This window comes from Microcaecilia unicolor, unplaced genomic scaffold, assembly GCF_901765095.1.
Source record: "Microcaecilia unicolor unplaced genomic scaffold, aMicUni1.1, whole genome shotgun sequence".
NCBI classification, from domain to species: Eukaryota; Metazoa; Chordata; class Amphibia; order Gymnophiona; family Siphonopidae; genus Microcaecilia; species Microcaecilia unicolor.
Genome location: NW_021963072.1, coordinates 98,246 through 115,664, shown reverse-complemented (window position 1 = coordinate 115,664; position 17,419 = coordinate 98,246). Strand labels below are relative to the sequence as shown.

The window sequence follows — 17,419 nt, the reverse complement described above, 5'->3', positions numbered from 1 at the left end:
GAGTGATGAGGCTTGGAAAACACTCCATGGTTCTTTGGAGGACAACTCCAGAAGAAGAGGGAACCAAATCTGGCGTGGCCAGTAGGGTGCAATCAGGATCGTGGTTCCGCAGTCTTGCTTGAGTTTCAGCAAAGTCTTCCCTACTAGAGATTTGGGAGGCTACACATACAGAAGGCCTATTCCCCAATGTAGGAGAAAAGCATCTGATGCTAGACTGTCGTGGGCCTGAAGCCTGGAACAGAACTGAAGGACCTTGTGATTGATCTGAGTGGCAAAAAGATGTACCGAGGGGGTGCCCCATGCTCAGAATATTTTGCGGGCAATGCCCATATTCAGCGACCACTCGTGAGATTGCATTACCCTGCTCAGCCTGTCAGCCAGACTGTTTACGCCTGCCAGATAAGTGGCTTGGAGAAACATGCCATAATGGCGTGCCCAAAGCTACATCTGGATGGCTTCCTGACACAGAGGGCAAGATCTGATGCCCCCCTGCTTGTTGGTGTAGTACATTGCAATCTGATTGTCTGTTTTAATCAAGATAATTTGGTTGGACAGCCGATCTCTGAAAGCCTTCAGAGCGTTCCAGATCGCTTGTAGTTCCAGGAGGTTGATCTGAAGACCAGTTTCACGAAAGGACCAGGCTCCATGAATGTGAAGCCCATCTACAAGAGCTCCCCACCCCAGGAGGGATGCATCCATCATCATCACTTTTTGTAGCTGACAGGGGCGTGTAGCCAGACAGCAGATTTTGGGTGGGCCTAGGCAAGAAGTGGGGGGGCACCAAGCGTTCTCCCCCTCCCACCAAATATCTCAGCTGGTAGGAAAATGCTTCTCTCCACTTTGGCAGTCTGCAGCAGGCATGTGCTGAAAACTGAGCATGCGCAGGTGCCAGTATCATGGAGAGAAGCATTTTTGTTACCATCAGGGGGAAGTTTTCAGCTGGTGGAGCTTGGGATCCCCACTAGCTACTGCTAAGCATGTGCTAGTGTTGGGTGGGCCTGAGCCCTAATTGGGTGGTCCTCGGCCCACCTGTAGCTACGCCACTGGTGGCTGAGGAATTTGGAATGGTCGTCCCATGGTCAAATTGTACCGGTTTGTCCACCACTGAAGAGAATTTTGAAAACCGGTGGACAGGTGAATCACATCCTCTAGATCCCCCGCAGCTTGATACCACTGGGAAGCTAGTGTCCATTGAGCTGATCTCATATGTAGACGTGCCATGGGTGTTACATGAACTGTGGAGGCCATGTGCCCCAAGAGTCTCAACATCTGCCGAGCCTATGACCTGCTGAGACGCTCGAACTGTGGACACCAGGGCCAGGAGCTTGTCTGCCTTTGTCTCGGTAAGATAAGCCCGCGCTGTCTTCGTGTCCAATTCTTGAACAGGAGTGAGATGGGACTTGGAGTAATTTATTACGAACTCCAATAGCTCTAAGCACCTGAATAGTCATTCGCATGGACTCCAAAGCACCTTTCTCCGAAGTGCTCTTTACCAGCCAATCATCAAGATAAGGAAATGCATACACTCCCAGTCTGCGTAGCGATGCTGCGACTACTGCTAGACACTTTGTAAACACTCTGGGTGCAGATGCCATGCCAAAGAGCAGTACACGATACTGAAAATGCTGTATTCCCAGCCGAAATCAGAGATGTATCGAGATGTGTGTGTAAGCATCCTTTAAGTCCAGAGAGCATAGCCAATCGTTCTCCTGAATCATGGGAAGAAGGGTGCCCAGGGAAGCCATCCTGAACTTTTCTCGGACTAGGAATTTGTTCAGAGTCCTTAAGTCTACTACTACTATTACTTAGCATTTCTATAGCGCTACCAGGGTTACGCAGCGCTGTACAAGTTTAAACATGGGGAAGGACAGTCCCTGCTCAAGAGAGCTTACAATCTAAAGGTAACAAACTATGTAGTCAGTGTAGGTATCATGAATGGGGAAGGTGGTTAGGCGCCAAAAGCAAGGGAGAAGAGATGGGCTTTGAGTAAGGACTTGAAAATGGGCAGGGAGGGCGCATGGCGTATGGGCTCGGGAAGTCTGTTCCAGGCATAAGGTGATGTGAGGCAGAAGGGGCGGAGTCTGGAGTTAGCGGTGGTGGAGAAGGGTACAGATAGGAGTGATTTGTCCTGAGAGCGGAGGTTACGAGTGGGAACATAGGGGGAGAGGAGGGTAGAGAGGTAATGGGGGGCTGCAGATTGAGTGCACTTGAAGGTCAATAGGAGAAGCTTGAACTGTATACGGTAGCGGATCGGGAGCCAGTGAAGCGACTTGAGGAGAGGGGTGATATGAGAGTATCGGTTCACGCGGTACATAAGACGTGCGGCAGAATTTTGGACAGATTGAAGGAGGGATAGGTGGCTAAGCGGGAGACCAGCGAGGAGAAGGTTGCAATAGTCAAGACGAGAGGTAACGAGCGAGTGGACGAGGGTTCGGGTGGTCTGTTCAGAGAGGAATGGGCGAATTTTGCTAATATTATAGAGGAAGAAGCGACAGGTCTTAGCTGTCTGCTGGATATGGGCAGAGAAGGAGAGGGAGGAGTCTAGGATGGGACGCATCCCCCATGTATTCTTTTGCACAAGGAAGTACCTGGAATAGAATCCGAGCCCTTCTTTCCCTGGTGGAACGGGTTCGACCGCATGGGCCTTTAGAAGGGCAGAGAGTTCCTCTGCAAGTACCTGCTTGTGAATGAATGAATGAATGAATTAAATCTCTATAAACCTAGAGGATGTAATGGGGAGATTTGATAAATTGAAGAGTAGCAAATCTCCTGGACCAGATGGTATCCATCCCAGGAACGGGTTCGACCGCATGGGCCTTTAGAAGGGCAGAGAGTTCCTCTGCAAGTACCTGCTTGTGAATGAATGAATGAATTAAATCTCTATAAACCTAGAGGATGTAATGGGGAGATTTGACAAATTGAAGAGTAGCAAATCTCCTGGACCAGATGGTATCCATCCCAGAGTACTAATGGAATTGAAAAGTGAACTTGTAGAACTATTGTTAGTTTCCTTGTCATCTATACCAGACCAGTCCAGACTAATGGGCTATGTCCATCTACCAGCAGAAGGAGACAGAGAAAATAGTTCCAAGTACTACTACTACTACTTAGCATTTCTATAGCGCTGCCATGGTTACGCAGCGCTGTACAAGTTTCACATGGGGAAGGACAGTCCCTGCTCAGGAGAGCTTACAATCTAAAGGTTACAAACTATGTAGTCAGTGTAGGTAGCTTACAATCTAAAGGTTATAACTAAATAGCTTACAATCTAGAGGTTACAAACTATGTAGTCAGTGTAGGTAACATGAATGGGGAAGGTGGTTAGGCGCCAAAGACAAGGGAGAAGAGATGGGCTTTGAGTAAAGTAAACCGCCCCTTAAGGGTATCGTGCAGCCTGGAATGTTCAGTATTTTCGCTGTCTCCTAGCAGATAGTGGACGGATCGTGCAGCTGCTCTGGACTGCTGGCTGGTAGCTCCTGTCCCAGATTCTTCTGGTGACAGTGGAGCCGGGTGTGCTGGTAGCCGTTTTGGGGCTAGTTTTAGATGATACTCAGTGGTTCTGAGTTCCTCATTTGCCAGCTAAGGTGATATCCAGTGACCCTGGTTCCCTCCCCTTCCCTGGCTTTCTAGCAGGGTGATGGTTGATTGTGGCATGGAGTAACTTGTCTCCCCTGTGGGGTTTTTCTCTTCTGTGGTGGTAGGTATATCTGAATTTCTGCCTCTGAGGTAAGCCTTTATTAATTTCTGTCACTAGTGAAGAAGGTTGTTTATAAAAGAAAAAAAAGGAAACTTTGTTTTTTTCCCTCCTTTTCTGCCTCTGAGGTAAACCTTTATTAATTTTTGTCACTAGTGAAGAAGGTTGTTTATGAAAAAGGAAACTGTTTTTCCCTCCTTTTCTGCCTCTGAGGTGAACCTTTTTTAATTCCTGTCTCTAGTGAAGAAGGTTGTTTAAACAAAAAAAAAAAAAAGAAGAAACTTTGTGTTTCCTTCTTTCTCTTGCCTGTTACCTGATTTATTTCCCACCTTTGGCAATATATTCTATGGGGCTGCTTGCAAAGTTTCTTTGAATGTTGCTGGCTGGCGGATTCTGATCTTGGACCCTTCTGAGCTGGTACCAGTTGCTTTGATTTTTTTTGTGGGGCATGGCTCGTGCCTGTATCACGAAACTCAGTTGTTTTTCTCTTCACGGTCCTAGACGGCGGCTGGTTCAGAGGGCAGCTCCGTTGCTGGAACTTGTACCTTTGCGGTTTGGAGGTCTTAGTCTGCCATTTCCAAAGTGGGGGAAGTCTCTCGCTGGCTATGTTTGGCTGCAGGCTCGGTCTTTTTAGTCCAGGGCTATTTTTTCATTCCTGTCAGCCTTATGCGGCTGTTGATCAGTTCTTTTCCAGACCGTCTGGTCTCTGCTGCTTGTGGCATCTTGCTTGAGATGCCCCTGCTATTTGATTCTTGTTTTGACAGCAGTTTTTCCTCCTTTCCTTAGGGAGGTTCTGGTTCTCTCATCCCCATGGATCCCTCCTGTCTACTCTGGTTTGTCTGCAGGGTACTTTCTTTCTGGCGGGGGTCCAAGTTGCCCTTGGTGTGCAACTGCTAGCTCAAATCCCTCTTCTGAGTACCCTCGGGAGCCCCATTGTTGCCAGTCTTTTGCTTGGACTCAGTTCATTGTCTCTTTACGGGAATGTGCCTTTTTAGGACTAGTTTGCCACAGCTCTTCCTTGCGCCCCTTGCTTTTGGGCGGGAGTTTTAGCCTGGCACAGGCGGATTTTGCCTTTTCTAGTTTCAGGCGCCTCTCTCCTGGCACATTTGGCACTCATTCCTTTTTATTACAATTTAAAGATATATATTTTTGTGGTTTATATAAGAAGTTGGACATCTTGTTTTAGTTATACATTTTTTAGGAAAAACTTGTTTCTGAATATAAGATTTCTATGTGCCATTTTATTTGTTTTATGTATTTTAAAAAAATATTTTTTAAAGGAAAACATCATAAACTCCTTTAATTTACATGTACAACAGTTTGCCATTTTGTATATTTTTTGTTTTTATGTATGTGTACTTATTTATTTTAAAGGAACATATCATTTTTCACATACATCTTTTTAGTTTACATGTATGTCTCTTAATTGCAGTTTAGATAATGTGTTAAGAAGGATTTGGAGCTTTTTTTTTATATATTTCTGGGAAGCTTTTTTTTTTTTTTATAAATCTTGTTTATTCACATCAGCGCGCAAAGGAACTCAGAACATACATGTAGATTACAATATTGATAACAGTCCTTACAACCAAAACTGTTCCCCTTATTTCCGTTTTTTTTCCCCCCCCCCCCTTCCCCCCTTTGATATCTCCCCTCCCTCTATCCCCCCCTCTCCTCCCTCCCTTCCTTTATTTCAAGAGTTTAATATTCTACTTTTTGTCGTTGCAGTCAAAGTCTCCCAAAATGGGGCCCATATTTTACAATAGTCATCTCCCTTTTGGGAAGCTAAGTCTGTAATTCTCCTCCGTTCTAGGGAACACATGTGGATCATAAGTGCTCTCCACTGGGCTATCGTTGGACTTTCTGTAGACAGCCAAACTTGCAAGATCACCTTTTTTCCCATTAAAACTGTCCTCTGTAAAAAAGGTTTCCATGCCAGCCGGTTTATGACTTTGTATTGTAAATCTATGAAATAATTGTCTCGGGGAGTGGTACCACTTTACTTTCCACATGTCTGACACCTGTTCTGCCAGGGATTTCCAGAATTTATGTACCTTTTGGCACGACCAAAACATATGGCCTAAGTGAGCATTCGCTAACCCACACTTTGCACAGTCATCATTGTCTCTTAGTGTCGCTCTATAGGCCCTGCGTGGTGATACATAAAGGCGCAGGATAAACCTATATTGCGTTTCTTGCCAGCACGCATTCTCAGTCAATTTATAGGTTCGTTGCACACAATTTCCCAGCTGTTCCGCTGTAACAGGTACTCCCAAATCTGCCGTCCACTGTCCCGCTTCTTTCTCATAGTCATATTTCTTTATCCGTTCCCGAAGAAGGCAGTGGAAGCATTTAAGTGGTATCCGTGTTTGATCGTCCAGACCCAACATTGCGTTATATGTCTCCCAGCTTCCCACACTAAGCGATGAGCTAGGAAGTGACTGGATATAGTGCCGTAGTTGCATAAATGCAAATGCATCTTTCTTGTCCAGCTTGAATTCCGTGCACAATTCTTCGAATGGCTTTATCGTACCTTGCTCCGTCACCACATGGAACAGATATCTAACTCCATGATCCTCCCAGTTCTTGAAGATCTTGGATGTGTCCCCCACAGGGAATGCTGGATTGCCTCTAATTGGCAATAATGGTGAGGACGCCGTGCTCAGCTCATAATGCTTTGTCAGCCATCTCCACGTCCTTTGCAACGGTCTGAAGATTGGAGCCGCCGCCCCAACAGTCTTTTTGGTGTTGGAGGGCGTATGTAACCAGCTGGCAAATTGCTGGTGTCGAAACCATTGTGTCTCTGTTTGTGTGTTTGTAAAGTATCCTTTGCTCCGAAACCAGTCAGAGAGATGTCGCATTGAGCTTGCTGTTGAGAAGAGCCTCAAATCCAAAAGGCCCAATCCTCCTTTATCTCGCGGGAGCATGACTCGCTTGATGGACATTCGCGCTCGTTTGCCTTGCCACAGGAATTTATTGAGTTGTTTATGTAACCATCTCTCATCTTTTCCACTCAGATACATTGGCAACATTTGAAACGCATAAATCCATGTAGGAAACAAGATCATGTTGTAGAGAGCCACTCGTCCCATTAATGAGATGGGCAGTGCTTGCCAGTTATGAAGTGTTTTCCCCACTCTGTCCTTCATTTTGGCCATATTTAAGGTATACAGTGTTTTAAGGTCAGCCGGGACTTGGACCCCCAAGTATGTCACCGCCCCTTGTGCCCATTGTAGTGGAAACGTTCCCTCCCATTCTGTTACTAATTCTGGGCCTACAGGAAGGGCTACGGATTTCTGGGTATTCAAAGTAAACCCTGAGTGGAACCCAAACTCCTCTATTGTCATTAACAGCCTCGGTAACGATGATTGTGGCTTTGTCAAGGTTAGAAATAGATCGTCCGCAAAGGCTAGTACCTTCACCACCTGCCCCGGGAACTGAACCCCTTCTATGTCCGGGTCCACTGCAATCGTGCGCAACAGTGGCTCCAAGTAAATCAAAAACAATAGTGGGGATAACGGGCATCCCTGCCTTGTGCCCGCCTGTATCTCAATTTTGGGAGACTTGACCCCATTTACTAAAATCTTCGCGGAGGGGCCTTCATATAAAGTTTTAACTGCTTTTAGAAACCAGTCATCTCCCCCCACATATGTTAGCACTCGAAACAGATATTCCCAATTAACTTTATCAAAAGCTTTCTCTGCATCGAGACTAGCCATCAGCATCCTGGTCTTTGTGTCTTGACTCTGGGCAATTGACATAAGGACCTTCCTCACATTAATTCCTGAGTGTCTACCCCTTATAAAGCCCACTTGGTGCTCCCCTATCAACTCCTTCAGTCGCGGTGCTAACCGTTCTGCCAGTACTCGGGCCAAAATTTTTAAATCTACATTAATAAGTGATATTGGGCGGTATGACTCAACTCGATCCTCCGGTTTACCCGGCTTGGGGATTAGTGTTATCGTTGCTTCATTTTCTCCAGGAGTAAAGAAGCCCCTCTGCACCACCGCTTCATAATACTCAACCAAAGGCCCACAAAATTGTATCGGCAAAATCTTATAATATTCAGCTGAAAATCCGTCTGGGCCCGGTGTTGAACCCAGAGGGAGGGTTTTGAGCACCTTTTGAATCTCTTGGGCCTGTATTGGTGAGGAGAGCAAATCTCGCTCCGTCTGTGTCAATTTCGGCATTCCAGAGTCTACTATGTAGTCAATGGTTAATTGCTCCTCTGGGCTATCACCCCTAGAATACATCTCCGTGAAATGCTTATGGAAGGCCTCTGTGATTCCCTCTATATTATGAACCCGTGGGCCCCTCCTAGGGAGAATGGAGGCTACCAGTTTCTTAGGCCTCTGCGTTTGCGCCACTTTGGCCAACAGTCTACCCGCCTTATTCCCAAACCTATGAAAATATAACCGGCTCCCTGTCATCTGTTTTTGGGTCTTATCATGTATAAGGGAGTTAAGTGCCACAGTTGTGGCCGTTAAAGCATCTCGGTTTTCAGTTGTTGGGTGTTGTATGTATTTATGTTTTACCCTCTTCAGCTTCTGCTCCAGGTTGATTATGCCCGCCGCTATCCGCTTCCCTCTAGCGCTCATATAGGCTATTATCCCCCCTCTGACTACGGCTTTAGAGGCCTCCCATAGTATAATTGGGGATGTGCATGTTCCTGCGTTCGTGGCTATGTACTGGTCCCATTGCTCTCTAATGTATATGGCAAATCTTTCATCTTTATACAAGAAGGAGGGAAAGCTCCATGCATAGCCCTTCTCCCCAGAGATGTCATGCACCACATCTATCCAAATTAGTGAATGGTCTGACACTTCCACTGGGCCTATCTCCGCTCGTTCAATTCTAAAAAATAATGACTGGTCCACTAGAATATAATCCAGTCTGGACCACGTCCCATGGGCTTTTGATTGGTGCGTGTAATCTATGGTGGTTGGGTGCAGTAACCTCCAGGGGTCCACCAATCCCAACTCTGTTCCCAGCTCCTGCAAACTAGCCCTCTCCTCAAGTTCTCTCCTTCCCGACCTCGTCCCATTAATGAGATGGGCAGTGCTTGCCAGTTATGAAGTGTTTTCCCCACTCTGTCCTTCATTTTGGCCATATTTAAGGTATACAGTGTTTTAAGGTCAGCCGGGACTTGGACCCCCAAGTATGTCACCGCCCCTTGTGCCCATTGTAGTGGAAACGTTCCCTGTCTAATTGTGGGTCCAGGACTTTATTAAAATCGCCTGCCCATATCCATGGCGCGTCTGTGTATTGGAGGCCCAAAGAAATTAACTTTTGGTAAAACGTGGTTGCATGGGAGTTAGGGGCATATATCGCGCACAGGTAAACCCGCATTCCCTGTATGTTTAAACTCAACAGTACCACTCTTCCCTCCCCATCTTTATATATCAGTTTAGAGTCACACATCAGGCCTTTTTTTATTAGAATCGCCACCCCACTTCTTTTAGCCCCCGAAGACGAGTAATAGCATTCTCCCACCCATTTTTGTTTTAGCTTTTCATGTTCTATGTCTGTTAATTTGGTCTCCTGTATGCAGGCTATCGAGGCCTTATGATGCTTAAGCTGATTTAAAATCTTGGTCCTCTTGATGGGAGATGTTATGCCCGAAACATTCCACGAGATTACTCTTAAAGTGGACTTATGTGTCTAGCTCTTTCTCTGTATCCTCCATTGTTCCCTTTTGAGACGCTGCCCCAGGGGCCCAGCCCATCCCCTGTGGTTCTACCCTACCATTTCTCTGTCTCTTAATTCGCAATATGGGTTGACTTTTTACTATTTTGACTACAACTCTCACTGTTCTTCTTCCTTGTTCCCTCCCCCCTCCCCTTCCCCCCCCGTATTCTTCCCTACCTCTCGCTATTCCACGCTTACTGTAATCCTCTTTCCCCCCCCCATAACTCTCCCCTCCCCTCCCCAGTCTCGCTCTGGGCTCCCCTCTCTCTCTGAGGGATTAGCCTATCCGGGTCTTCACCTGGAGTTTGAGAGCCGTCTCCCCCCCATCGATTGACTTCTCCCTCGTGTAACCTTTATGCTTAAACCATCCAACTTATAACCAAAAATTCCATTCCCGGCTGACCCCCATTACACACCTGCAATAAATACTGCCTTCACACAGGTTCCAGAGATTTCACCCATTCTTCTGCCTCTGTTGCCTCTGAAAATGCATGCCAGCGGTTCAAATGCTGGATCTTTAGAATGGCTGGAAATTGTACCATAAAACGATATTTCTTTTCTACTAGATGAGAGCATATGGTTGAAAACGCCCTCCTTTTGGATGCTAATTCCGCCGAGTAGTCCTGGAACATCCTGATTTGTTGCCCCTCGTATTTCACAGACTCTCGCTTGTTTTTAAAGGAACTTAAGAGCTGTGCCTTTTGAGCATATCTGGGTTTCGTGGCGTCCGATCTCACCGGGCCCACCCGGTGTACTCTGTCCATTGTTATCTCCCCTTGAATGGCCACCTCAGGGAAATGCGCAATTAGCCAGGTTTCCAGGGTCTTTGCCAGCGACGTCTCCGCTAACGACTCAGGGAAGCCAACAAACCTGAGATTGTCCCTCCTCGCTCTGTTTTCCAGCTCCTCCAGTTTGTCGTGTTGTGTTTTAATTATGGCCTCCATACTGTCCACTTTATCCTTGTACTCCTGCAGCGTGTCTTCCACATCCGAAACTCTGCACTCGATCTCTCCGGTGCGCCGTTGTAGATCTGTTGTGGACTGCGCAATTCCTGCTATTTGTTCAGAAAGCTGCTGCAGTCGGGGGTCTAATGCTTTAACTACAGCTTCCGTCAGCTCCGCAGTTAAATTTGCCTGGGCCGACCGGGGCGGTGAGTTAGGCGCCATTTTGTCTTCTCCTGATTTTGCCTTGTCCGCGCCTCGGCGAGGTGGTTTAGCAGCCATCAGCGTTTGCGAGTTGGTCAGAAATTTATCCATATATTCTCGGACCGTTCTGCGCCTTTTTCTCTCTCGATCTGGGTATTAAAAGTCGAATTTCAAGGTGTTTGGGGGAGTTCGGGCCTCGCAGCGATCCCAGGTGCGTCTGCTGTTATTCACAGCATCACGTGACCCCTTCTGGGAAGCTTTTAAGATTTTAATAGTCTTCCCACTCTAGACACCTTTAGTTTCAAAGTTCGTGTATGTGTTTAAGCATTTCAGTTCCAGTGACGCCTGATGATGTCACCGGAACGCTTCCAAGATGGCTGCTGGAACGCATACATTTTTAGCGTTTTTTACAGTTTTTAAGCACCAATTTTTAGTAAAAATTACATTTTTAAGAAGGGCATCACTCAGGGAAATAGATTCTGCGTTTTGTTTTTAATTTCATTTTTTCATCCAAAAGGCCAATTCTTAATGTTTTTGAACTTCAGCTTTTAAAATAATGGAACATTTTTCTAAAACATTTTACTTCACTTTTCATAAGATTTTATATGGGTAAGGATTACATTTTAAGTAGTTTGTTTAATTTTAAGAAGGAGGATTTTCAGCACTGTAAATAATGGGCTGGTTCCAAGATGGCGAATCCCACACAGAGGTATGAAGCTGCTGCTCCACTTTCTGTGAGTAAACTACTGCTGAAGTAAGTTTTATTCCTTGCCTGCTTTTATTTTATTTATTTTATAGATAGATTTGGTCATTCCAGCAGTGCTTTTTAGACCCTCCACCTTTTACACCTTTGGTGTTTTAAGTTTTAGTTTTTAGTTTGCTACGCCAGCACTGCTTTTGCACTGCTTAGGAGTTTTACTGCTACTTACATTTAGCCCAATTTTTAACTGTTGTTCCACCTGTGCTCCATTTTACCATTTTAGCCTTATTCCAGATAATATTAGAAGTTTTTATCCTTCACCTACATAAGGCACCTTTCACATTTACTGTTATGCCTTTATGCTACAGAGAAAAACCACACGGAGTGTGGAGGTGCCTATTTCCCCCCACCCCCCTTTTTTTGTTTTATGCCTTTATGCTACTCCTTCAGGTCATCTTGGACGGTCAGTTTTGCTACCTGGGCTAAGCCTTCATTGTCCCTAGTTAGCTACGTTGATTTGAATTTTATATATGCTCTATTAGCATACGTTTTCTACATCTTTTACCTATATATGTGTTTTTTAAAGTTTTTATCAATTAAAGTTTTATATTGATACTTATATATATATATGTGTTTTTTGTATATTTTACATATGGTTTGTTGTACCAAATTATTTTTATTATGATTTTTTGATAGATCTTTTATTCTTCTGTTGTCTCTACCCCTGATGCAGTCTAATTGGTGACACGTGGGCACATCGGGTCTGTAAGAATAAAGAATCTGTTTGGACTTCCAGTGTCTGCTCTCTGTTTCTTCTTTCTGCTGTTGCAAGACACTAAGCGCCTCTTTTTTTTTTTTTTTTTTACCTAGACCAAAATACCTACATTACTATGAAATGCAAATACAAGAAAGCTTGCCAAACACTATTATAGAATGTATTGCCCATATGCTAGTCAAGTAAATTAGACTAGAAAACCTCTCTTACGTTGTATCTTGTGTCCAATCCACGGTGATTCAAAGGTTGCCTTTGCTGCAATTTTAAATCTGCATTCACATACAGTTTTGACCCTGGAACTGGAGAGGAGTACTGAAGGAAACCCATGCTCTGCATCACAAACGTTGACATTTTCTGAAATTCAAAGCAAACTTAGCTAACACCTGGAAAGATTCATTTTCTCCTAAATACACTGATCATCATTAAAACCTCCTAAGAGGACAATAATCAAAGCCCTTTCCATGGCTACAATAGTAGCCCTACTTTAAACAAAAGTAAAGCTGGCTTAAAAAAGATTTAACAGTTACTTTAAAGCAGAGCTTCTCAACCCAATCCTCAGGGCACACCCAGCCAGTGGCGTACCTAGGTTGGCTGCCACCAGGGTGGGTCGCCGCTATGCCCCCCCCCCCCCCTTGGTGCATCACCTCCCTCTCCCCAAAGTGCATCATCCTCACCACTTGGGGCTGCACAGAGAAGTGGCACAGCTATCGGCTCCGACAGTCCCCTGCCCCGGAACAGGAAGTAACATCAGAGGGGGCAGAGAACTGGCTGCGCCACTGCTCCATGCACCCCTTGCTGCCTGCACCCGAGGCGAACCGCCCTGCCCTTGGTATGCTACTGCACCCAGCCAATCAGTTTTTCACGATATCTATAATGAATTTGGTATGCAAATCTATCTCATGCATTTTCATAGTCAATACCCAGCCATTCAGGTTTTTAGGATAGAGAGTGCCAACCCAGCTATCAACATTACTCCAACAAAATAAACAAGCTAAAGAGTAGGGTGGAGATACATGTACCTTTGAGCAGAAATACAACTGCAACACAGCCAAAATTGAAAAATTCCACCACATTCAAACACAAGTGCTTATTGTAGTGAAATTTCCCGCCATGGAACACCTTGATAATGACATCAGGAGTGAAGAGATCCATAAACGGAAATGCTCATCATTAACTTGAAAAAAAAGGAATGTAAAATCACTACTGCTCATGTTGCCTAGATGACTGCAGAATTCTCAGTTGAACAACTGCCCCTTAAAATCAAAAATGTAATTACAACACAGTCACAAGGCACATAATAAAAAAAAAAACCCCACAGACATTCCATCTAAAAGTACAAAATAGCCACCTGCAAGAATAGATATTAATAGGGTCGATATTCAGAGCGATTTAACTGGCTCATTAAATCACTTGTTTGAGGTTATCCACTGATATTCAGTGGCATTTAACTAGTGCTAAACTCAAAGTCGACTATTTCATAGGCAGTCCTTGAGCTACTACTAAAAAAGGTGTGAGCAAATAAAAAAATATTCAGCACTTAACCACCTAAGTTAAGCAGCCAAACCTGACCATATAAAAATCAGTCCTATCTTTATGCAGTGTCGCTTATATGGTTAAGGAGAAATTAGACCTTACCTGCTAATTTGCTTTCCTTTAGTCCCTCCGGACCGGCCCAGGATTGAACTGATGGGTTGTGCACGCCTACCAGCAGGTGGAGACTGAGAAAAAAACTCTGACTCTAGAGAGCCAATAAGAGCCCTGGTTATGTGACCCTAGCCTCAGTATTTGAATAACAAAGCAGAAAGGAAAAGAAAGACCTATATTCTGTGCCATGAGGAATTCAAGCAGCCAGAAAGCACAAGAGAAACGTGCTTAAACTACGGCTTAGCCGTGACACTGGGCTCACCAACATCTCGGCTCAGAGCTGAGGTATGGCCAATTATGTACAGATTTATGTATTTCTTTAACTGTTCAACTTGCATAACATTATGAACTGTTTAACCTTTTAACTTGCAGAACATTATGTATTTCCTTTAACTGTCTAACTTGCAGAACAGCTCTGTAGACGACAGTTGAATATCTGTACACAGTAATATTGAATCTCGACTGAAAAATAGAACATGGGAGGAACCTGGGCCGGTCCGGAGGGACTAAAGGAAAGCAAATTAGCAGGTAAGGTCTAATTTCTCCTTCCTTAGCGTCCCTCCGGACCGGCCCAGGATTGGACTGATGGGACGTAACAAAGCAGTAGTCCTAAGGGAGGGACCCCAGCAAACCCGCTGTGAGTACACGTGATGCAAAGATCGCCTCCTGACGACACTGGACGTCCAGCCTGTAATGCTTACAGAAAGAATGGAGAGAGGACCAAGTTGCCGCCTTACAGATCTCCGCTGGAGGCATCAAGAAGCACTCCACCCACGATGCTGCCTGCCCTCATGTAGAATGAGCTTTAAGCGCCTCAGGAACTGGTCTGCCCGCCAACAGATAAGCAGACACTATCATCTCCTTGATCCACCGAGACAACGTGGGCTTAGAAGCTGACAAGCCCTTGCGGCGACCAGCAAAAAGAAGAAAAAGACGGTCCGAGCGACAGAAGTCTTCCGTGACTGCGAGATATCGTTTAAGAACTCTCTTAACATCCAGAGTACGCAACTTCTGCTGCTCCTGTGTTCCGGAGGCCGATCCCAGAACAGGAAGAAAAAACGACTGGGACATATGAAAACGAGATAGTACCTTAGGCAAAAAGGAAGGAACCGGCTGAAGGACCACTCGCTCTTTAGAAAATTCCAGAAATGGAGATCTACAGGAAAAAGCTTGCAACTCTGAGACTCTTCTAGCTGACGCAATAGCCACCAAAAACACCGTCTTAAGCGTCAAGTCCTTCAGGGAACATACTTGTAATGGCTCAAAAGGAGGCTTTGTTAGCTTTCCTTTGCTCTTTTTTTTTTTTTTTAATACTGGCTGCCTCTCCCAAAGGCAATACACCTTTACTTGGAAAGGGTAGCCCTTCCCTTAGTTAAGGGAGATGGGGCAGTGGCGTAGCCAGACCTGACATTTTGGGTGGGCCCAGAGCTAATATGGGTGGGCACACACACTCACTCACTCTCACACACACACACTCTCTCTCTCTTTATATATATATATATATATATTATCCTATATAATAATTCTCACCTCCAACATTCTGAGGCTGCCTGGAACCGTGGTCTGCTAGGTGCTGTAGATCAAACTGACGTCATGAATCCCACTGATTGGCTGCACCTCGGGTGAAGTCACAAAGCAAGCAAACCTATGAGATGCTGCAGGACGTTTAATAGACAGGAGTGGAAGTGAGCAAAGCACGTGTATGGTAAGCAAGGAAGCCCATTGGTTAATCTCTGTTTCCACTCCCCTACGCAGCCATCATTGGTATACACTCAAAAACAAGCTGCTGCTTCACATTGTCAAATTGTCGTTTTTAAATTGTTGTTCCATCTGAAACAAGTCTAAGGCTGTTTCAACTGGATAGGCAGTGCCTTAAAACGTGGAGGACAAAAGGAGGGGGGAGACAGACAGACCCTGCAACCGGGAGGGAGGGAGAGCAGCCTACCCTGCAACTGGGTGGGAGGGAGGGAGGGAGGACCCTGCAACTGGGAAAAAGGGAGGGAGGGAAAGGGGGACCCCCCTGCAACTGGGAGACAGACCGGGGGGGGGGGACAACAACCCTGGAACTGGGAGGGAGGGGGGGACCCTGGCACATACTCTCATTCTCACACACACACTCGCACCCAGTCTCTCTCTCTGTCACACACACACACACTCGCACATTCACTCTCTCTCACACAGTCACTCTCACACACACTCTCTCTCTCAAACATACACACTCCGAGGAAAACCTTGCTAGCGCCTGTTTCCTTTAAAACAGAAACGGGCCTTTTTTACTAGTATATATATATAGCCCTGTCCTACTCCCTACCCACCCCCTATGAATTAAATTAAAAGGAGAAATTAGACCTTACCTGCTAATTTGCTTTCCTTTAATCCCTCCGGACCGGCCCACCTGCTGGAAGGCGTGCACAACCCATCAGTCCAATCCTGGGCCGGTCTGGCGGGATGCTAAGGAAAAAAACTTTTTTTTCATGCCCACCTCTGCACGCATTAGTCCACCCAGAGAAAACCGCCGGTGCCTACACTTTTTTTTTTTTTTAATTTTAAACTAGGCACTGCAGAGACCATCCCCACCCAAAAACCCACCAAAATGAGAGAAAGACAACTTTTTTAAAATTAAGCTAGCTTGGCACTATTAAAATTTATTGTTGGGGAATTTTTGGGTGGGGATGGGCTCCTCATTGCCCTAGGCACTGGCAGTGAATCGTCTACCCCCCTCCCCCCCATCCAGAAGCCCACTACCAGACCACAGCCATCATTTTGATAACAAAAGAGTAATCAAAATGCTGGCAGGTCATGGTGGTGGGCTTCTGGGTGGGGGTGGGCTCTTCAATGCAGGGCAAAAAAAGGTATATTTTAATCATTAAATATATACATTTTTTGCCCTAGGCAGTGAAGTGCTTACCCCACCCAGAAATTTCACAACAATAAATTTTAATAGTGCCCACCAGGCCCCAGCTAGCTTAATTAAAAAAAAATTTACATGATTTTAAAATTATTATGTAAAAACCTCCAAAACGCATTTACAACAATTTTATTACCTGCTGCTCTGCTGGGCTGGCTGCTGCTGCTTGGCAGTAAAGTTACCTGGGGCCGACAGGAACTCGAGTCGATTCTGATATGATCTCTTCTCAATTCGAAGACTGAGTCCCGGCCAATTCCCACGTTTTTCCAGGGAGGGCAGGGCCAGGCTCGCACACCCTGCATGCGTGCATGTGGCCATGTGCAGCTATTTTTTCAGCCTGCCCTCCCTCAGGCTCAGATGCCACGAGCACGCCGCCGCGCACACACAGCCACCACGTCCGGGTCATACCGCTACGCACCACGTAGGATGGATATGTGGACAACCACGACGCATTCTGCCTCTCCTGAGTCTAAGGCTCTAAGCCTGAAGGTAGGTGGTGGCCTGATGACGTCTGAGTGCGCCAGCGCGGGTGCCCGCAAGTACGCTAGAGGCTGGGTGTGTGTGCGCTTGGGGGGTGAGCGGGCCTGAAATCAGAGCCACAGTGACAGGAGAGATCAGCTGCTGCCAGAGCGCCACGGGTGCCGTCTCAGCCGTCACGCTAGGCTGCTGCTGCGGCAGTTGTGTGTGCGCTTAGGTGGGCAGGCCCACCCATAGCTATGCCCCTGAGATGGGGAGGAAAGGGGGGAGGGACTCGGGGCACCCGAGTGTAACACCCCAGAGGCTGAAAACTAAGTTGCTTAGTATCAGGCAAACTCTAATAGAATTTCCTTGGCACAGAAGAAAGAAAAATAATATATTTATTTATTTA

General features: G+C 45.8%; 1 protein-coding gene across 2 annotated transcripts in view; it reads right to left on the bottom strand.

Annotated features, from left to right (window-relative positions):
- The window catches only part of LOC115458891 (transmembrane protein 231-like), an 85,779-nt gene that overhangs the window by 43,317 nt on the left and 25,043 nt on the right, over window positions 1-17,419 (bottom strand). For both annotated transcript variants that reach the window (XM_030188732.1, XM_030188730.1), the window contains one exon: window positions 12,210-12,353. In XM_030188732.1, the coding sequence (XP_030044592.1) occupies window positions 12,210-12,353 (144 nt within the window). The remainder of the gene's footprint in view (window positions 1-12,209; window positions 12,354-17,419) is intronic.